Source organism: Psittacula echo, assembly GCF_963264785.1.
Source record: "Psittacula echo genome assembly, chromosome: 4".
Lineage (NCBI taxonomy): Eukaryota > Metazoa > Chordata > Aves > Psittaciformes > Psittacidae > Psittacula > Psittacula echo.
The window spans coordinates 50,239,077-50,261,956 of NC_137738.1; the positions used below are offsets into that span (position 1 = coordinate 50,239,077).

Here is a 22,880-nt window from a genome sequence, read left to right on the forward strand (position 1 = left end):
GGGAGGGAGAGGAAGAAGAGAAGGACCTCACACAGTCGTAAGACTTCTGCAGCCAAGACTTTTACTTGTGATGACAATGCTCAGAACAGGTATGCAAGCGTGAGTAAACTGTTGATACATCCATCTGGACTGAAAGTACAGGAGTTCAGCCTTGAACAGAAGGCAGTAACACCATATGCTCATACTCTAGTTTGCGGACAGACAATCATGCTGTTCCACCCAAAGAATAGCAGTTACCATTCAGAAGAGGATCTCTGTGTCACATAGTTGACTTACGTACCCAGCATGGTTCCTATTTTGGTTATGTTCATGTTTGCTATTTCTTTACGCTCATTTTTGTTACTGGTGCTTTGCTGCCTCTGGAATAAGTGGATGCCAGAAGGAAAATCTTCATTGTTTCCAAAGGTTCTAACTCTGCAAGAGCTGGCTAAGCAAACAGGCTGTGAGCACAGACTAAAACATGGCGCTGCAGCCTACCAACTGACAGGCCACAGGGAGATTACTAAGTGGCTTCTGGAAACACTTGCCTGCACCTTCATACATAATCAGCCAGAACATGTGTACATCAAAGGTATTTCTAAGCAGTCCAATTAATACCTATGATATTTCTGTATGATCTGATCAATGTTCAGTCCTGACACTATACATATGTTCCTTCTCCACTGTGGCCTCCTGTGATATGCAAGGATGTCACCGTGGCTACTGCAGTGACCTACTGGCCCTTTTCACTTCAGATGACTGACTGACAGGCATCAAACATGATGAAAGACTGATGATTGCAGGGAAGCTTACTCCCAGCTATCCTTTCACTGGAGGGTGTTCATGGCAGCAAGAGCCAAACTGTTAAGGAAGCAGCTCTTCAACAGCTGGGCTACCACACCAAGATGGGTGCAGCGATGGAGAATAACCAGTCAGTACTGCCTTAGCAGGCAGGAGAACACAACCACGCGGCAGCATGCTGCCTCATCTGACCTCTGTATCTCCTGCTTTTGCCCACAGCCTCCACTTTGTCAGTGTCAAAGGCCTCCAGCTCCTGTTTGGACACAGACTTTAAGAAGATATGTCTGCTTTCATTCATTGCTTCCCTAATTAAAGCTTCAGCATTACTGTGCATGCTGAGCTCTCTGTAGCTGACCAGAAAAATGACTCAGACCTGGGGAGTGGGACTCTGGTTTTAGCTGGGGAGGAAAAGCAATGAAAAACTTGTGACAGAGGTTAATTGCTTAAAACCAGGATAAATAGATGTACAGAGCAGCATGCTGCACAAAGCTATCACACTGTAGCCAGAGCAATGTGCCAGCTAGTGTCTACTGTTGGAAATGTGACAAAAGGAAGCTACAGTAATGGTAGTTTATGTTTCTTTGAAAAAAAATAGCACTTTTGTAAGCCTCTTCTACTTAGAAAGTAAGAAAAAAAAAAAAAAAAAGGAAGGTTCTGTCATAACATTTCTTCTATTTTTGGTGACCCAAGCCAAAATATACTAACAGCAGTCCTCCCATATATTTCCCTAGGTGTCTTGACAGTCTGGAAGTTTGCAGCAGGTGATACAGAGGAAAGAAAATAGTGACAGTGAGTTAACTTCTGAGGATGGATCCATAGCTTTCTGAGAAGTAAAAATTTGGGTTTAAATCACAGAACTTCTTAAGTAAATGTATACATTTGCACTGGATAAAGGGATTTTCTTTAAACCTGTCTTCATAAAGGCAAACAGTAAAATTCCCTTTGATGGAAATAAATTCAGGCCATTATCAAATACTTTAAAAATAATCTCACAAAAAAACCCTGATTTTTGTCACTCCAGTGTTTAAAAGACAAAAAATTATAAAGCTTGTTGGGTATGAATTTGACTTTTATCAAATACCTGTTTGCAAATTTTAAGTAACCTCTTAAGAAGATAACTTTCTATGCCACCCAATTAAGCCAATGGTCTTTTAACACAAATATATCATAAACTGAGCTGGCAGGATGAATCCAACTGTTAGTGAGTTAAGTATACAACACAAACTTACTTAGCTGCCTTGTTCAAAAGTTTCCACAAGGATCAAAAGGGAATTAAACAGTAGCTTCCACCTAAACATCATTAGAGAGTCTTTCCACTCAAGAGCTGAGATACATTTTCACATTCTGAGGAAATGATGCCCTGATATACGAGGATTTCAGCTTATATGACAGTTAATTTCATCCCCAGGAACATTTTAATATTCATAGAACAAATATAGGACACACTGAGGGAAAGCTTAAATAAATAATAATCAAACATTATAAATACTTTCTGAACAATTTCTGTCTATCCACATGTTAAGTTCTACAGGGATCAAAATTACTATGAATACACATTCAAAAAAACAATTAAAATTTGCACAGGATAGGAACAAATACTGTAAGTCACTGAGATGAAGCCGTTGTTTACTGCAGGCAATAGTATCACACAAAGTATTTCATAAATGTTCAGCTGCAATGGAGGAACAGCCAATTTTCTGTTACCGGTGCCTCTACTGAGTGTCCGTTCCTGAATTCCTTTCTCAGAAAACCTTCTTCTAACTTTTTACATAGCTCTAGCATCCCAGCACTTATTATGGGTACATATTTGAAGCGAGGAATTATTACCCTGAAATTTAATTTTATTAGGCTAAGCACAAGCTCCTTCTGCTCTTCTTGTGGACTTCTGCTGTCCCTTCTCCTGTGGCTTTAGAACCTGTCAATTTCTAATGGAAATTCTTTGCCTTACGATGCAGGCTGGAAGGCACTCCATATTTTATGTAGGGGGAATTATATGTTAAAAGGGCTTTCAGTTCTCTTTCTCCACATTTCACAAAAATACTCTGTGCATTTGTCACTACATGGGATAAAAATAAATTTGCAAATAATGTGAAATGTCTATCATATTGCAGATTAATTCTAGAAATGCAAACCTGTTGGGAAGAAATACATACAATCTAGTTTCTAATTGAGTCCCCGCTGCTGCATATCTCTGTTTGCTGTTAACAGTATATAAGGCCTCATCAGTACCCACAGAGATCAAATCAGAATAAAGGCTGCTATTGTTTCATACAAGATAAAAATGCATTTTGGGAGAACAAGCAGTAAGGAAAAGGAAGAAAAAAGAACAATCAAAGTGCAAAGGACAAAAAGGAAGAGAAAAACCAACACATCTTAATGCATTGCTTTAAAACAAATTAGATAAAACAGCCAACAGTACCATCTACTGGGCAAGTTAACGACAAAGCATGCATTGCAATGAAGCTGCATTCTGACAGTAACCTTAAGAACAAAACTGATCTTGACCCCCTCAACAGTGTGAGTGTGGACTAGCTCAGAAGGGCCCTGCAAAATCTGTATTACCCAAAACGAAAGTAAATTGAGTAAACACTTTTATGCCCATGAAGTAACTACACTTAAAGTAGCAGAGTTATATAGCAGTCTGTCAAGAGGACCAACAAGAACTCCACAGTGATACAAGCCAAAGAACTACACTCAGATCTCTGGTTAGCAAGCAGTTACAATCATTCTTGATTTTAATCACTGTACAGTGATTTCAGTAGGACTGCTCAGATAAATCAGAGCCTTTCTGGCACCTTAAAGCTCGTCCTCTGTTTAAAGCAAAGGAATCTCCTATAGACATTGTATTGTCCAACCACATCCTGCTATAAGCCAAACAATTTTTTTGAAATATTACTTAAGTTGAATAACTTAGTAAATGCTAGAACTTGTCCATTCAACCATTCTCGTCTTCTGTGTATGTGTGATAAAGTCTTTACTTGCATGATCACATACTATTTTTACCAGAGAACCCCTGCCCCAGGCAGGGGCTGGATAGCATTGAGAAAATGAGGCAGCTGTTGGGTATTTCTATGCTCTTTCTTCAAGGAGTAAGGCTAGCCTTACTTACTCTACATGGTTTGAAAGTAGAATGACTATTTATTTCCTTTTAAAAAAAAAAAAAAAAAAAAACAAAACACCGAAATAACAAAGAGCATGTATCTAAAAAAGCTTTAGGCACTCTAGCAATTACTGTTACAATGCAGTGCAAAGTAATTCCTGAAACAGAATCTGTTCTCAGCCACTTACAAAATAAAAGTATCTTTTCCTAGCTCTTCATCCTTCTCAGTACTCCGCTCCCAGCTTATTTCAAAGCATGCAGTAAGCATGTGACCCCTCATGCCTGCCTGGTCACAAAATTTTGACTTTTTCAGGTATAAAGAAGGTTAGGAGGATGTGTCCCTGCACCTGACTATTCCTCTTCGCTAATGATGAGAAGGGATACTGCAGCACACTCCTGCTCTGTAAGTATGGCTAAAGACAAACAACTTTAAGTAGGATCCCAGGCTGTTTAGAGCTCCCTAAATCATAACTGGCAGAGATTAAAATCCACGCCATGACCAAGCGGCAGGGCCAGACCTCCTCTCACTGGGTTGATGCTGAAAGCAACAATCTTAGATTAGTTTTAAGATGCTTCAGTTAGACTGCAATAGGCTAATCCTGAAGTAAACGGAGTAGAGAGAACAATCTGCATCCAAAAGAAATGATTTTTTCCTATCTGTGCAGGCATAGGCAGGAAAGGATAATAATCATATTACAACCTTAAAAAAAAACCTGAACAAACATTGTCTCATCACTTTTGACCTGAAAGCATAGGTACCATCAGAAAAAATACACCGTTAGCAAGAGACACTGATGTTTCCCTAGCAAATCGCCAATACCTCAGTCATCTTTGCAGTAGTACTTGTCTACTTTATTCTTAGACACTCCTCAGGCTCCTCTGATGCCCGCCCTCCACCCTGAATGCTCCAGAATTATCTTGGTACCAGAGAGCTTCACAATGATCTCTCTCCATTGCAAACTCAGTCTGCCTTATTATCTCCACTTGACTGGGAAATTGCAGCGAAACAGACTTTCTTAAGGTGACACATACATCAGTGACAGAGCCAGAAGTCAAGGCCTGCCAAGATGACACTGATCCAGAAATTGACCTACAAAGCAACCCTCTCCGAGTTAATCTGGCCAGAATATTTCTAAATACCAAACACTAATACCTCATGGGGAACCCAAGCAAGTTACAAATAAAAAATGAATGGCTACTTGCCAAAGTTTTGATTTCAGAAAGTTGTTCAGCCCACACAAGAAAGCTATGGTAGAAGCAAGTGCAGCACTAAGCTTTCCTGTATGGGATTTACCTGCATTAATCATAAAATTATTCCTTTTCCTTCCTGAAATCCTCTGCCCAGTTATTTACATGTCTAAAAGCATCCACAGCAAATGACACAGTACATTTTGAAGTAAAATAGAAAGTGATCCCTTAACTGAAGACTCTACCATGACTACACATGAAGAAGCCCAACTAAAGATCCAAAGGTAAATCTAATTCCAGCAATTCTTGGCTTTGGAGTTTTAACAATTTTAATAGTGAAATTTCCTTCCTTTTCTTTTTTAAAATAAGGCAAAATCATTTTATGACAATACAAAGTTTTAACCAGAAACCTATGGCAATGAAATACCTTTGCACTAAAAAAGCACTGTGCTTAGTTATTGCTTGAGACACTACTGGTATTTCTGACATATAATCCTGTGAGAAAAAAAAATGTTTTCAAAATGTTAATTATCTCCAGCAAGCTTGAACACAATTTCAGAATGGGCAGGTGGAAGAATGTATCTTATGGCCTTGAGTCGTTGCACGTATGCATCCAGAAACACTCTGAATCACCATTACCTTCTTTACAATGCAGCTGGAAATATCAAACATCAGTGATCATTATTCCACCATTCATGGTCCACTATCATAGTTTCCTGTGGTATTAGCTGCCCAACCTTATTTATTTATTTAATATCTTCATCATCTTTTTATTTTTTTTTTCTTTCCCTTCAAGCACAATTTGCAATCTGGAAATAATGACCAAAATTCTGCCCATGCAGTATATAATAGCTCACTTTCTAAACACAAGCACTAGAAAACTCATTACGAAGTATTTCATAAACTTCTGTCACTGCAGTAGGAAGTGACTGTAAATTATTACAGCTTTTCCAATTTAATGAGTACATTTAAATCTTAAAGTGATGGTGTTACTGTGTGCACTCAGCACAGAGATTAAAAAAAAAAAAAAAAAAAAAAGGAAGAGAGAAGTGTATTTCACATTTACATTCACACCATGCAGAGTAACCGGTAAGCACTGATGTTTTTCAGATGAGCATACATTACTTAGCCTGCCACATGAAGGCATTCTGTAATTTGTAAACTATTTTAAACTCTACTGGAATTGAAGTTTTCTGGTTTATTTAAACATCTTCAAAGAACTAATATACAATGCCAAAGTTTTTGTTCTCAGTCTCTGGTGCATCATCCTGTACAATTTTTTATTCTTCCTATCCCCCTTGTAATTGGAAATTCAGTGTTTTCCACAACCTGTCATACAGCATGCTCAAAGCAGCATTCAAAAAGTATTAACTATTTTATGACTATTTGTGCTAAAGAGTTTCAACAAAATCTGTGCAAGGATGTATTTCTACAGCCTTCTCCAACAACAGATGACAAAAATCTAACCATTAACACTGCCTAAATTAATAGGAAAAGAACATTTCCAGCATTTTACCAATGTGGAAACAGATGTAGGCACAAGAGAACATAGCATGGATGAGAATGGAGGTTTGGTATCTGACTTGATTCCCTTGCTTTGATGAGACCGGGAAGTGAGAGCCCCTCTGGTGCAGAAATGTCTGGTAGGCATGAAACTGCCCATTGAACTTGGTAACAAAAAGAAGTAATGCATTTTCCCATTTCTGATTTAGTTGTTCTTCTGTATCATAAGAAAAGCTAAATTTAAGCAATAAGAAAATACTGAGAAAAGTTATTTAAGTTTCAAGCATTTTACGCTATTTAAAATATTTTTTTATTCATAGACGAAATTATATTAAAAAAAAAATGAAGTGGTTCTTAAAAAGAATGGCTGCTTAGATAAAGGTTGCTACCTGGTAACCTGACAAGGCTGGATATTGATACAGCACACAAGAAGGAGATTTCTTTAAAAGTGCGTATGTAAAAAGAAGCATGAAGCTTCATCATGCAAGCAGTAAAGACAACCAAATGCCTATGACTTACATGACTAAAGATAAAAAGTTCAAGTAGGTAAATCCCAAAATGTCAATATTAAAAAGTAGCATTTCACCATTTTGGTGTATGTTTAACTTAAAGCATGCTCACAAAATGCAGTTTAAAAGACAGTTTTCCCCAACATTCTATGAAGAAAAGGGACTAAATGTGAGAACGTAAGCAATATATTGTCTGCAATGAATAGTTCAGCTATTGCTTATTATTATAAAAACCACAAACACTCTAATCTATTACCAAGCTGCAATCTTTGGATTTGTGCATCTTGCTAGTAATGTTTTCACCAGATTTTTCAATTGCATTTCAATGCAAATACATGGCAACAGTTTAATATCTTTACTGGAATAAGTCTATTATAATTTTTGAAAGGCACATGCAAGCTTACAAGAACTAACTGTTATGTAAGGCCATTTGCTTTAGGTTCAGGACACAGTATTAAAATACTCTTGTTATCAGGTCAGTTCAGGTAAATCATCCACACTAACTCTATTCTGAGAATTCCACAAAGAGCACAACGTATCTTCCACGATCACATTTACAGCTTCAAGAGATTAGTCACCCTTTCAACCATTGGTATTCCGAAGCAGCCCTGAAAAATGAATTGTTACAATTATCTCAAAAGCTTAAAAATCCTTACTATTCTAACAGCTCAAATTATTTTGCTATCTATATAAATGCCTAGTCTTTCACTGATCCTTGGTGCTCCCCGGTCCAGTGATCTCTTCAGGCTAATTCTGCATTGTTAGAAAATATTTTTCTTTCAGTCAGAGTTGGAATGACTCAATTTCAAATTCATCCAATAACCCTTTGCTTTAGAAGACCAGAATGAGCTGTCTGGCCAATTCTCTGTATCTTTCATCATTCTGGGTACATTACCATTGCATCTCTGACTGTGTCTTCCCTAATGGCTGGATGAAACAATCTCTGTCCAAAAATATGCTTTATTTCCAAATAAAAATGAAAAACTGAAAAACACCACAAACACCTCCCCAACCCCCCAAAAAACCCCAACAAAACAAATAAAAAAATCCAAACAAACAAACAACAGAAGAGCAATCTTAAAACGAAGCTCATGCTTTTCCTTCACCAAGACATTAGTAAGAACCTTCTTACACGATTTCTTGACGTTACCCTCAGCTACACCTCCTTGTCTCTTCCCTCACTTTGTATGGAAGCTTTCCCATTCCAAACCTAACTAATGACCTAAACTTTGCTTTGGTTTTGTTTCTTTTGACACAGAGTAACCAGAGCTGAATAAAGCAGGCCCCAGTGATTTATATGAGATTGTTATATCTCCCATATTGTTCCCCTTTGTATTCCTTGAACATTTCAATATTATGTTTGCCCTTCACACAATGTTGCTTATTAAAACAGAAAAGAATTTTAAAAGGCTGGACTTTCAAAAAAGAAAAGAGTAAAAAGCCCAGAACTGGTCAGGGATGTGGAGGCTGATAATAGCCTTGGCAGCAGGGACTAGGAGATGGTGAAGTCTGAAATCCTGACAGAAGTGAACAAAATGAATACTGAAACAGCACTGGACTTCAGGAGAGGCAGATCTTGGCTTGTTCAGAGATCTGCTTGGCAGGATCATGCTGAAGACTGCTTTAAAGGGTAAAAAGGCCCAGGAAATCTGGATATCTCTCCAGGGAGTTCAAACCAGCAGAATGATACATGCCAATGTGCAAAAAGTTAAGCGAAGTTAAGAAAAGTTAAGCCAATGTAGATGAAGGCCAACAAGAATTAACTAGGGACTCCTGACTTAGTTCAAATGGAAAAGGAAGCAAGCAGCTAGTGAAATGAGAAATGTTATGCAGAGAAGGTATATAGTGATATTGCTGCAATGTACAATGATGATATTAGGAAACCCAAAGCTCAGCTGGAGAAGAAACTGGCAAGGGCAACAATAAAGGCCTCTCTATGTGTACAGGCAGCAAAACAAATCACCAAATTGGAGGGAGTGGCTGAAGGGCAGGCTTGTGACTCAGAAAGCCCTCGACACGCTGAAGAAATGCACTACAAGATCTCATGAAGGTCTGCAAACGCACACACAAGGCCCTGCACATGGGGTAGCACAGCTCTAGCACAGTGCACTAGTATACCCTGCAGGGCAACTATTTGAAAACAGCTTTGCAGAAGACAACCTAAGAGTTGAACATGAGTCAGCAATGTGTCCTGGCAGCAAAGGTGGCCACAAGCATCCAAGGCTACTTTAGCAAGAGGGCAGCCAGCAGGTCAAGGGAACTGATTATTCCCCTCTGTTTAACATTGATGGGACCATATCACTGGGTCCAGTACATGAGAGACACTGACATACTGGAGCAAGTCCAGCAGATTCCACCAAAACAAGTGGGAGCTACAAAAGGTAACATGCAAGAAGAAGCTAAGTGAGCTTGTTTGCTTGGTCCTAAGAACAGGAGAGATTTTACTGCTGTCTTCCAGTAGTCAACGGGAGGATACAGAAGGGATGGAGCCAGGTTTTTCTCAGATGGGCACAGGAAAAGGACAACAGGCAACAGACACAAGCTGCAAAAGGGGAATTCAAATAAAGTATCAAAAAAAAAAAAAAAAAAATCACTATGAGGGTGGTCAAATGCTGGAACAGGTTGCCCAGACAGACTGTGGTATTTCCAACCCTGGAGATAACCAAATCTGTACTGGACAAGGCCCTGAGGTCCTTATGGTGTCGTGAGGTCCTTTCCAAAGAAAATTGTTCTGTGAATAAGAGAAAAAACAGCAACAACAACAACAAACCCCCAACAAAAACACACACTCACAAGATATATGTACTGATTTTCAAATTTTTCTGACTCTTCAACAGAATTGTATCAGGCACCAAGAGATAAAAAGTTGTTTTAAAAAACACAGAGTTTCTTGTGAGATCACTTAAAAAAAACCAACAAAAAACTATGATAAAACCTCATCAATGTTAGTCTAAATGAAATTATATGAAAACATTGACTAAAATCAACAGGAAATAGGCACAAGAAAGTCTCTAATATCGAAACTGCATTTTTAGCTAATGCATCAGAGGACATCTGACGACACAGTAAAAGGTATCAAATAAATAGAAAATATTTTGAAAACAAAGTTGTTATAATTTTCTTCAAAAAATAAAACCAGAGAGAAAAATGTAATTGACAGTACTATTCTAATGTAATTCAAATTTCTAAACTATATAAAAATCAGAAGCATTCACTTTATTCATTTTTCTAGGCACCTACATGACAAAAGCACAGGAAAAAAACCCTATTTTTAGAAATAAAAAGAACTAAGAATATGAGATGTTGAGAGTCAATAACAGTATGAAGATTCTTAGCGATATGATAATACAATGCTCCAAGTGGACTGAATTTTCACACTTTTGAGATTTCTTTTGGATTTTGTGCACTTGATTACTTCTGTCTATATAGTGAGGCAGTGCTAATTTATGCCTTCCTACAGGGATGACGGCTGTCTGTGCCAGCACCAGAAACTGAATCAAGAAACTCCAGAGCTAAAAGCTAACAGGCTATAGGCTCTTAACTCGAGCTGCAGTTTCATGTTTTATTCATAACACCAGGTACCTACACACCAGCTTGTGAAATGCATTCTTTCAGCATTTAACATTTTTATTTCACTTACTAAAAAAATTATGTATCTTACCTTTAGGTCACTTCCTGGCAAAGTACCTATGCCATCCTTCCAGTCCATAGCACTAAATACATCAAACTCTTGACCATTTCCACTAGAGGCAGATTCGTTCATGATGCATGTACTAAAAAAAAAAAAAAAAAAAAAAAGGAAAACGAAAAAATAAAGATTTTTATCTGAAAATGCTGTAAGTGGCTTAATGTTTGTATCACCAGACATTTCTTCAAATGCACTTCATAGTCTAGTATCAAATGTTTCTGTCAGCATACTGGCAATGTGAACAACTGATGACAGTGCTGATAATACACATTAATGTAATAAAAGGAGAAATCTTTGAAAACCTTAGAAAATAATACCCGTTTAAGACATTGGGAGGCTATTAATGAGGCTATACTGAAAAGAAATGAGAACTTTCAAACTGCAGATAAATTAACAATGGCAAAACATACCTCAAGTAAACCTAAAAAAACCATTTGTTCTGGGGAAAGCAAGACCTGAGTGCATGCCTAAAATAAATACATTAAGCGCTGATTAATAGACCTGTATTCCCTTATTTTTTGATAACATGCTGCTGCAAATGCTTCACCCAAGTTCAATCTGAAATTTCAAAATTAATTTGAAACGGTCTTTCATTTTCACCATCTGACTCAGGAGACTCAAACATCCCTCATACATACAGTTTCACTAAATCTTGATTTGCATTTGAAAGATTTATTTACATGGAGAGACACATATACACCTGAGAAAACTACTGCTTTGCAAGACTTTATTTTACTAGATCCCTCTGTTTCAGACCAGTGAAAGGAGAGAATATTTATCTTCAGAAATCTGGATTTGAACATCCTTTTCTGTGGGCAGAGTTTAACCCAAATAATTTGCAAAAACAGAAGTATGTAACACTTGCCACTGACCCCTGGCACTGGCCCACCGCTTGACAGCATCAGCTGCACTGAATTGTAAATGTTTCTAGCAGCCAGTTTTGACTACCATCAATTTCTTCCTTTCCACTTCCTACAAACCCAACAATCTTTGAATCCGTGACCTAGCACCTAATTTACTGTCTGTTCAATGTGAAATCTGACTCATTCATTTTCCTCCTGAAGAACTTCTGTGCTACACCTAGCAGCTGAAATAATTTGCAGAAAATTAGCTCCATCTTTGGGTTGTGAACTGTTAGCAAAAACTCACCCCTCTGTAAATTTACACTTTCTGAACCTTTTCACAAATGCTTTCTAAGCCTCATACTCCGTCTTAGACTGCAAACTTTTGCTGCAAGTATCAGTATTTGAAATTCAAATAGGTAGAGAGCTTCCTTAGTGCTTGACCTTGTTTTCTAAAATCTAATTTCTAACTTAGGTTCCAGTTCCAAAATCTGTAAATATCTATTAATACGCTCTGGAAATCTGGAATTCCCACAAAAAAAAAAAAAAAAAAAAAAAAAAAAAAAAAGACTTAGTGGCATTTGTTCACTCACAGATAACAGAAAAAGATGCAAACTAAGCAGAAGTAAACTCAGGTCATCTAGAAGCCTTCCACTGAAAGTCTGAGGGGAAAAATGCTTAGCTAGTTAACACTGTTGCATGAAAAAATAATCCAATTTACATTATTTTAATCAGAAAAATTGTACCAATCACTGTAACACCACCACAACAAACAGATACTGCTCTAGTTTTGGGTCTACAATGTAGACTCCCTTGTCTTTCTCCTTGGTTTCCTCCTCATTCCCAGCAGAATTCTTTAAAACCCTGACCACCACCTTATTCCCGGAATACTTTGGTTACACTAGAACTGCTACACAATATCAACCATGTAACAGGAGCTGGACCTCAGCCAGTAACCACTGCTTAGGGTGAAAGCTTCTACATTCCCCTTTTCATACAACAGTAAGGGCCCCTAGAAGGCTCTTCGAGAAAACTTTGTGTATTTTACATTACAAGCCTGAAGTTAGAACCACATGATTGTGTCTTCTCCATCTCCAATTTCAGTAATCCTCTGTGAGAAAATATTGAAAACCATACCGTCAATGTACAAAAATTTATTTTAAAATATGTCAATAAATCTAAACAAATTCAGTGCAAACTGAGAAATTCCCTAAACCAACAGACCTTATTTTTTAAAAGCACTCCCAGGCAAGATCTGCCACCCGACGTCAGGGCAGCTCCTGCAATACAACTTGGGCAATCACTAATCCAAGAGATTAGAAATACACTGCACAGGTCAAGCCCACCAAGCATCCAGGCTTCCACACAGCAGCAGACCAGCTCAAGCAGGCTTCCACCAAACTGAACTGCAGCACAATGGCAGAGGCTCAGGCCTTCTCTCAAGAATGCAAGACCCAAGCTGCTAAGGAGTAGCTGAAAATTGCATCTATCCAGAAACCTGTGAAATTTTGAGGACATGCTGGTTTAAGCACATCAGTAAACTAGTGCTTATCACGGGTAACAATCTCCCCATGATTACCCTGGCTAAGCAGACACAAAGCTGCGTTCTGTATTAACTAAAGTTTCTAGGTAATCTTAAATTACCACCCTATTTAGAAGACACTTCACTCAATCCTCCTGTGGTTTATTCATTAGAGAAAACACGTTCCAATGGTTTCTGCAGAAGGGAGGACAGAAGATAGGAAGAGACCAGGGAGGCTCTGGGAAAACACTTCCCAGCAGTGGCTGCTGTCCCATGGAGCAAGGAGCAGCAGACAGGCACTCCATCAAATGCTGGTGTCCCTCAATAGTGCCAATCTTGTCATAGACACAATTTGCAACAGAAATGCTTGCAAAAAATGACATGGGGAAAAAGAAAATTTAGAGCCCCGCGTACTTAGGCAGGATGCGAACTGTGAAAAATGGAAAAAGTTCAGGGCATACTTCTCTCAAGAAAATACACGGATTTTAACTTACTTACACCTAACAAAGGCTCCTCAGGTAACAATCAGCAATAATAATCTATTCCAGTGTTTGATAAGGTACTCATTGGTGTTTTCCTTTTAAATTAACTCAACATCAAAGACACAATCTGTACTTTCACACACTGCAGCCTTCAGAAGTGTTCTTGGTGGAGATGAAAAGGTCACAGGGCAAAGCAGATAGAAATTAATTTACCAAAAGGAGTAACATTCAACAAAATATCTGTTTCCAGCTTTGTTGAGTTTGAACAGATAAAAGAAAGGACTATTTCCCTCTGCTAATGATAATGTGGAATGAGATAGAGACCAATTAAATTGTTACAGCAATAAGGTACTAAAATAGGATGAAATCATCACAATATATACATCTAAATCTCAGAACAAAGAAAACTACAGAATGTCTTATCTACTCTTTTTTTTTTTTTTTTAAAGCTCTGATGTAGTTCTTCGAACCAGTGTAACTCTTTCCATAATGATTTCATTTGCTATCATTTCTGTTGCTACACTTCTGGAAAATACTCATATGATTAAAAATACTCAAATAACTAGATAAATAATAATACTAGGTTAACAAGGCAACTACAGTACCATTCCTATGCCTATCACTGAATGCCATCTAATGTGAAGGAAAGGACATAAAAGTAAGAACTTGGAACAGTCATCTTCCAAAAGCATCTCCAAAATCTATTAGGGATGTAGCTGTATCTAAGTCTTCACAGCCATAAGCTATAACATTTATAGAGGAGTTTGCTGCATGTTAATATTTCAACATCAAATTTGGTTTAGACATATGTAATAAATAAATTAAAATAAGCAAACATGCAAAACAAAATTAGACACATCTCTTAGAAATAACTCTATTTTTACCAACTGGTTCAACAGTAAATGAGTCCCTCACAAAGGACATAATAAAAGCACTAAAAATTAGATACTTTCATCTGGTGAAAGACTCTCCAAAGATGTAAAGCAAAGAAATAGGAGAGAATATGCCAATTAAGCTTACAAGTAGTTTTTGAAATAATTATAGGGTTACGTACTGAATACATAAAAAAGTAACAGGATACTTCTTTTTCAGTCAGTGTTTTAAAAACTACCTGACACCTAGCCAAATTTTGAAAATCTAAGATGCTACCTGTGAAATGTCTGTATGATTTCTAATCAGCAGGGCCAACAATACCAGGTCACTGGGCAGCAGAGAGAGGATATTTCAGCAGCAAAGCCACCAGTCAGCACTGCCAGACTGGTGTGTCTTTTCTTTTCATGCATCCCTGTGTACTTTTATTTTTACTTTTGAGGATTTCTGCAGTCACCATGACAGGGCAGCCTAGCAGATTTCCCCCATGCTGGTCCTTTCCCCAGCCAACAGCTCTTGTGAGAACAGGCAAAACCGCATGTGGAGCCAGAGAAGGTCTTGGTCAGTGGCACCAAGGGTGAGGTCCAAGGAACAAACAGAGGTCCTTATGGAGCCGAGACATGGTCCCTCTTCTTCACAAGGCTGGGTGACACCACCACTGACGGATGTTCAGAAACAAAGGCAACAGGTGAGTTTTTTACCCTAACATCATAGATGGATTATTTTGGGCACCTCCAAGGAGGAGGCTGCTTGGCGTAGCACCCATGGGCTGAAAAGCCACACTTTCCCTAAACAATAAATCAGGAAAACAAAACAGATCACAAGGGGACAACTTGGTGTACCAGATCTGCAAGTATACTTACTCACTTCTAGACACCAAGGGACAAGTGGATGCTCAGCTTCAGCTTTACTTGACATGTAAGAATGTGAATACTTACCAGGGCTTACTTGTTACACTGCCAAAGCCACACAAAGCAGAAATACCCCTCACATCTTAAGCTACCTCTACTTCAGAGAAGCGTTGTATTAAGCTAGCTTCATGATGACAGCAAAACCAAAGCCAACTCACTGTAAACCCAGAGGGGAGAGCTCTGCTTTTCTCTTCACAATCCCCTCTTTGGCCTGGGTGCACCCAACACTTGCTTTTTTATCACCCTTCATCTTTTTGCACCTTATTCTTCACTGAAAGAAAAACAACCACAACAGGAACAATGCAGGAAATAGTAAAACGCTTCGAGGCTATTCACCACATTTTAATACATGCTTTGCTTTATACCTGTTCAATGATTCAACTATTTTTATGTTCTATTAAAAAAATATCTGCAGATGACACATTTCCTTCGAAGTCTCATTTTTTTGTTGTTTATGAACTACTTTACAAGTTCTGCCATGTTTCTGTTCTGTACGTTGAAGAGCTGTTTGAGTAAATTTTACTATTTGCCGGTTGCTTATGAAGTTTATTACCAGTAAGTTAATTTAAAGGTACATAGCTTCTATACATACTCACAAAGGGACAACAGTTTAAAAATCTTGCCATTCTTAAAACCTGTTACAGATTTCCAGTTGATGATGTCCCTTCAGCATTATTTCCTCTTCTTTATATAGAATCATAGAATAGTTAGGGTTGGAAAGGACCTTAAGATCATCTAGCTCCAACATCCCTGCCATGGGCAGGGACACCTCACACTAAACCATGTCACCCAAGGCCTCATCCAACCTGGCCTTGAACACCGCCAAGGATGGAGCATTCACTACCTCCCTGGGCAACCCATTCCAATGCCTCACCACCCTAACAGTAAAGAATTTCTTCCTTATATCCAATCTAAACTTCCCCTGTTTAAGTTTTAACCCATTACTCCTTGTCCTGTCACTACAGTCCATCCTCAGCATCCTTGTAGGCCCCTTTCAGATACTGGAAGGCTGCTATGAGGTCTCCACGCAGCCTTCTCTTCTCCAAGCTGAACAGCCCCAACTTATGTTGGTACGTTGCTACTCTTCTGCCTGCTACATTCTCCAGGGTATTGTGTCTGTTTGTTCCTGCTTCCCAATACTTTAGCTTAAAACCTTTTTCCTCACAGGACAAATCTGGACACAGATGCATTCAAAATGCTGCAAAGCCTGAGTCTGCACTAGTGCTAAAGAAGATTCATGCTGTTCTCATCTGAGTCTTACCTTTGGCAGCAAGCTAACACAGGTATTGCTGTAGCATCGCTAGAAAGAAACTAGGTAACATAGTTACATGCAGCTTCATCTACCACCTCATTTTCAAATATACACAGAACTCTGCAGTAACAACAGTTACCCAATATCAAAGCTATCCCATCATCTAATGAAACAAACCACTAACAACTTTCATCTTGCTCGTAAAGAACCTGCACTTCACGCCAAAAATTATATTTCCTCTGCAATGCTTTCATGACTCCTTTATTTCTGTTACTGTCTGTGCAGGTCTGGGTGAAGGTTTAACCTACTCAGATAGCACTACTTGAGCACAACCCTGAAAAGTCTTGGTTTCTCTTAACTCCTTGAACCAGGCACAGAAAGTTACAGAAAATTTCTGCCTTTGTGTATCTGTGCCCCCTTTCCTGTGCAGACACCTCCTTGAGAAGAACTGTGATGCACCAAATCTTCTCACTGAATATCTATCACCTGACCTATTTCATATTGTTATTTTTTACACAAAATTAATTCATTATATGTCTGAAGGCTCCTTTTGTCTGACTCATGCCCTGGTCTTCCTCTTCTGCCAGTTCTCAGCAGCTTCCATGAGCTCAACTGTCCTTTAACAATTAATTCACCTTTTTCTAGCTCCTAAATACACTCAACAGGTTACTGCATTTATAGACCTTCCCTTCTTCCTCATAAAGAGCTCGATTCTCCCATTGCGATGAGCAGTCCTACTACTACAGCACTAATAAGCTACAACTATGCACACACACTATCAAACTTCTCAGGAAGCCCCATGCCAGGTAATCAGTGGGTCCTCACACCCACCATTCACAATCCATCATCCTACTTACCAGCAGTATTTAAAAACCCAGAGAGTAAATGGAATAGCCCGCAAAAAGTCAACAGCCTCTCCTCACAGAATAGGAGATGCCAAATAAAACTGAACAAGCCAGAGGAAAAGGACTCATCACATAATCATTTTCTTAAGTTGCTAGAACTTTTAAAAGCAACAGTAGAAAAACTCATTAAACTGAAGGTGAAACATACACCACACCACCACACAAAACCAGAGTTCACTGCAATTGCCCAACTGTCAACAAAAGCCATCCAAGATGATTGGTTTGGGCACCTTCACTAGAGCACCAGTTTAGGAGAAGACCAACTGGATCACAGTCAAAGCTGCTGAAGTCACACCAGGAAAGAAAGAATATCCGCGCCACCCAATTTAAGCAGAGTGCTTTACTGCGTTTAGCTGCCGGTTTCAGGGAGTTTCTCTCTGACAGATATTCATCACATAAACTTCTGTGAACCTTATAACTTCCTTGGTAAAACGCACCAGTTTCCTGAACAGCTTTTAAATTTGCATTGAGAAAACTGTGTCACGATCCTGAACGCAGACTATTTCCGAAAACAGCACACGCTGAAGTTTTTGTATCCCGAGTTTTATTTATGCTCACCACCTGATCTTTAGCACCCACGACTAAGCATCCATTCATGAGTAGAAACAAACAGCAAAAATGGTCAGTCCAACGCCACTCAACTATACGAGGGAAATTAACAAGGAAAATAGAACAAAAGTGAAAATGGAACTCGTGGTACCCTTCACTGTAAAGCTTACGCACACACCCATGCTATTAATTAAGCACAGGTAATTAAACACCACTGAAAAGGCTGTGACCCTCACCACCCGCGGAGGCTGCCGCATCTCCAGGGGCCTCACTCCCCAGCCGCGCTACCCGCTGCCGCTCGCACCGCGCTCTCCACTGGGACAAGCGACACGGCCACGGGGCGCACCCCGCGCCGCTCCCCACGCAGGCCTTGGGCCGGGCCCACCCGCGGCGAGGCGGCTGGCAGCCGGCGGGCTGGGAGCCGGTAGCAGCCGACCCGGAGCCGGCCCTGCCTCCCTCCCTCCCGCCTTCCCTCCCTCCCTCCCGGCGCAGCGGAGCGGCGCGGCAGCCGGAACGCGGCGGCGAGGCCCGGCGGGCGCGGCCGCCGCTCTCCGGCGCCGGCAGCCCGCGGCCTACCACCAGAGGTCCCTCCTTGGCCAGTTTTGCGGCGTGTTTTTGCTGCACTTGAAACTTTCTGGAGAAAACCCGGGCTCAGGTCCGCGTCTTCCCCAGGCTCGGACAGAACCTCCCGAGACAAAAGCGCCCGCCCGGCCGCATCCTGCGGGAAGCGCTCGGGGAAAGCGGTTCTCAAGTTGTTCCGTTTCTCTCCTAAATCTGCCTTCCCCCACACACCCCCTCCGGGGGCAATTAAAGGCAGCGGAGGGGGAGTGCCCCTGCCCGGAGAGGGGGCGAGCGCCGTGCAAGGGGGTTGGAGAGGAACTGGGTGTTAAATGTTCCTGAGGAAGTTGCACAACGAGAGAGGGACTCTGCTTGTTTACCGGGTCCTTGGCTTTTTTAACTCCTACACCACCACCACCCCCCCCCGCCTCCTTCCGCCCCCCCGAGAACGGGATCCGGGAAAAGGAGGCTCTTTCCTAGTGGAAAGGAAAAAAAATATATTTGAAAATTGAAAAAATGTTACCTTCTCCTCCCTCCTCCCCTCCCCCAGCGCGGAGGAGGAGGAGGAGGAGGGGGGCGAGCTCTCTCTTTTTTCCTAGGAAACTGCGGGGGTTTGCTCCCCGGACGATCGGAGCCGATCCCCGCGCATCCCTCGGCGGTGAGGTCGGCCCTTCCCGCGGGCGGGGCGGGCACACGCCGCCCCCCGAGGGCTCGCCCCCCCCCGGCCCCGCAGCCGCCAGCGCCGGGCCCCGCGCTGCAACTTTTTCTCTCACGCTCTCGTGTGCGCCCGCTCCGACGGGGAGTGGGGGAAAAGCCATGGCGGTGGGGAGCGGGCTCCACTGCGGCCCCGGCGCGGCGCCCCCCGCCCCGGGCGCTGCCGCCTCGGCGGCCTCTCCCGAACCCCGGCTCCGCCGGAGCGCCTTCCCGTCGTCCGCCTCCACCCCCCATCCCTCCAAAAATCGCTTTCCGCCTTCCCCCCGCCAACAAAACACCACCTCACACACGTTAGCGAGAACAAGTGTGCCCATATCCTGTTGTTATGTGCACCGGCTGCGAGGACGGGGAGGGAGAGACAGGCTTGTGCGCGGGGGCAGCTCCCCCAGCCCGGCCGCACTCCAGCCGAGAGCGCGCAACTTCACAGGAAAGCACCGTCCTATTCCCTGCCCCCAGCCCTCCTCACACCCCCCCAGCAAAATGCGCACTCACGTGTATGTGCACTCACATACACCGCCGGCACCCCGGGGCAGCCCCCGGGAGCCCCCCAGGCCGGCCCGCGGAGCCGCCGGCGGTGACAAGCGCCGGCCCCGCCGCCGCCCGCAGCCCGGAGCGGGCAGGGGCCGTTCGCCGCCGCCTCGCGTGTCTGCCGCAGCGCAGCGAGCGCCGCGCACGCACCGCACAGAGGCAGGAACTGAGCACTCGAGCTAAAGACTTTTTTTTTCGCCTCTTAAAAAAAAAAAAATTGCTAGCAGCTTTTTTTTTTTTTTTTTGTATGTGTATGTGTGTGCAAACTTTCCCCAAAATGGCGGAAATTGGGAGATGATTATATTTTAAATATCTCTCGCACACAATCACACAAAGTGCAGGAGCGACGGAAAACACAAACTCCGCTGCGCGCTGAAGAGGCCTTCGCACACGGGAAACCCACGGCACATTCAACCGGTATATCCCGGCAGCCGCCACCTCCCGCCGCTTCCGACCGAAAAACAACCCGGGGCTGCTTCACACCCCTCTCCGCCGCGCATTGCCCCCTCGCAGCCCGCACTTCTCCACGTCCTTCAGTCTGTGCGAACAAAGAGCCGGGGCTGGAGAGGGGGGGCTCGGGTGGCAGCCAGCCCCCTCCCTCCTTCCTTCTTTCCATCCCCCCCCTCCTTCGCTCCCCGCCCGGCGCTCACACGCACACCCGTGTCCGCGTCCCCCCCCGCCACCCCGCCGCTGCACCCGCATCACATTGTTCCCAACAGCGCGGCAGTGCCCCGTAAGTGTCATTAAATGGAGCCAACTGACAAGCTCATTGGTGGGGCAAGTCTGCAAAATGTCTCTCCCCTTCCCTTCCCCCTCACTTCGGAACCCACTCCCCCCCACTCCCCAAAAAGGCCCCCCCAACACATTTCCACAGCTCCCTCCCCCGTAGATAGATATATATGTACATACACATACGTGCGTGCGTGCCCGTGTGCGTATATAAATACACAGCGCATACATCTACCCATGTACTCCCTTCGTGTGTTTGGGAAGAGAAAAAGAAATACCAGGCACCTCTCTCTTTCTTTTGTTCCTCTTTCACACTCGCACACTTATGATTTAGTGCGATCCCCGGTGCCCCAGCCGCTCCCCAGCCACTTGCGAGTCACTTGCCCACTTTCCCCAGCATTAACTTCCATCCTCCCTGCCCGAGGTGGTGGGGGAGAAGCCCCCTCCCCTTCCCCAGATACGTTTCGTAAGGGAGGGAGAGGAGGTGCGCCTCTCCCTTTATCTCTCGCGCTCTCTCCCAACTTTCATCCTCACCGAGGGGGAAAATCAAACCCCATCGCCAGCCTTCGCCGCTGCCGCTCCCTGCCCGGCTGACGGATTAGCTCGGAACCCGCCGCTCCTTACCCCCCCAAATTCTCTCTCTTTTCTCCGTCTCTCGAGTAGTTCTGACAAATATGGTCCAGGGCTGCGGGCACCAGTGAGCATGCGCCCGCCGAGCCGGGGCTGGGGAAAGGGGAAACGGCCGTCGCCGCGGCGGCTCTTCCTCCCTCGTCCGCGCTGCCACTGCGCCCCAGCTCCGGCAGCCGCCACTGACCACCGGCCACCTTCGGCAACCGTCGCCCTCCCCAAAACCCCGGCCGCCGCCAGCGGCTCCGGCGGAGGTGCATCATCTTCGCTGATTTACTGCCGACGCCGGAGGAATAATAAGGAGACTTGTGCAGCAGCCGCGCGCTATTTTGGGCGCCTTCAAAAATAATGCCTCGCACTTCTGGGGGAAAAGGACTGTGGGGCTGAGCATCGGCCGCCCCGCCAGGTGCTGCTGAGGCCGCGGGCTGGGCCCCGTCCTCTCCGTGAAACGGATCCGTGGCAGCGGTGGGACAGTTTCGCTCCGGCGGCGGGAGCGGGGCGCTGAGGGGAGGGCGCTGCCCTCCCCGCTTTCAGTGAGGGGTCACCGGGGCAGGTCCGAGGCCGAGTCGTTCGCAGCCGGACTCCTCGGGCGCCCCAGAAACGCGAGGTTCCTCAGCATCGTCCTTAGGATGGGCCTCGTCTCGTTTAAAACCTAGCCTACTTCCACGCTAAAAGTAGTTTCTGATGTGCCACCTGCCTGAATTCTCTCCATCGTTGCCCTGCATTACCAAAGAAAAACACTGAAATACCACCTAGAGCATTTATTTTCTGTCACTTGTTGCTCAGAAAACAGTAAAAACTGAAGGCCCTCCTTGTTTCATGGGGTTGGCCTGGGTGGACTTCTTTCACCTACAAGGAGGTCAGTTATGGAAAAGAACACTAAGCAAAATAGACCTACATGAGGCCTATCTAGACTAGGGGGGAAGGAGAGAGGAGGGAGGATCACAACCAGGTGCTGATATATATATATATATACTTTGAAAAATGTATGTCCATAAAAATATATGTAGTTTCAGATAAAGTGTAAAACAACACAGAGCATAAGCTTAATGATACTAATCCTAACAGGGTTTTTTAGACCGTGGAATATCTCACTAAGGTGACTGCATCCTTAAGGCAAAAAATGGTGAAGTTAATTTTGAATTTTTAATAGTTTGGCTTATTATTATATATCTCTTAAAATAACTCTCGAATCTCGATATATATTTTATTAATCCAGTCATGATCAGGGTCCAAGCTTTCTCTTGATTACTACAACAGAAATACTAATAAATAGCCAGGAATAAGTATCAGCATTAAATATCAATAGAAATAGATACATAGCCAAAATGCTCACCTACAAAATCAGACTCACTAACTAATAAAATGGCTCATACAAGACCAAATGCAATATCTTTGCTACTGATGATATGTATTCTATTATAGTAGTATCCTATGATGGGGACAGTATTGCAGTGGACACAGGCTAGAGGTGCTCCTCCTCTGAAGGGAATTCTGGGTCTCAGCTTCTGTTCAGTAGAGCATTTACTTCAGAATGTGTATTAAAATATTTAAGGATCACACTTGGCAGTTCTCCCTCCATGCTGAAACAATTCTGACATGACTTCACTTAGACTTTTACCA

The 22,880-nt window shown here is 42.7% G+C and overlaps 1 protein-coding gene across 1 annotated transcript in view; it reads right to left on the minus strand.

Moving 5' to 3' along the window:
* L3MBTL3 (L3MBTL histone methyl-lysine binding protein 3) overlaps positions 1-21,238 on the minus strand; it is an 82,796-nt gene extending 61,558 nt beyond the window's left edge. Inside the window, exons 1-2 of the mRNA XM_080615766.1 lie at positions 21,165-21,238; positions 10,742-10,853 (exon numbers count right to left, since the gene is read on the minus strand). Coding sequence (XP_080471892.1) covers positions 10,742-10,853; positions 21,165-21,187 — 135 coding nt within the window. The 5' untranslated portion in view covers positions 21,188-21,238. The remainder of the gene's footprint in view (positions 1-10,741; positions 10,854-21,164) is intronic.
* Positions 21,239-22,880: the final 1,642 nt, after the last annotated feature.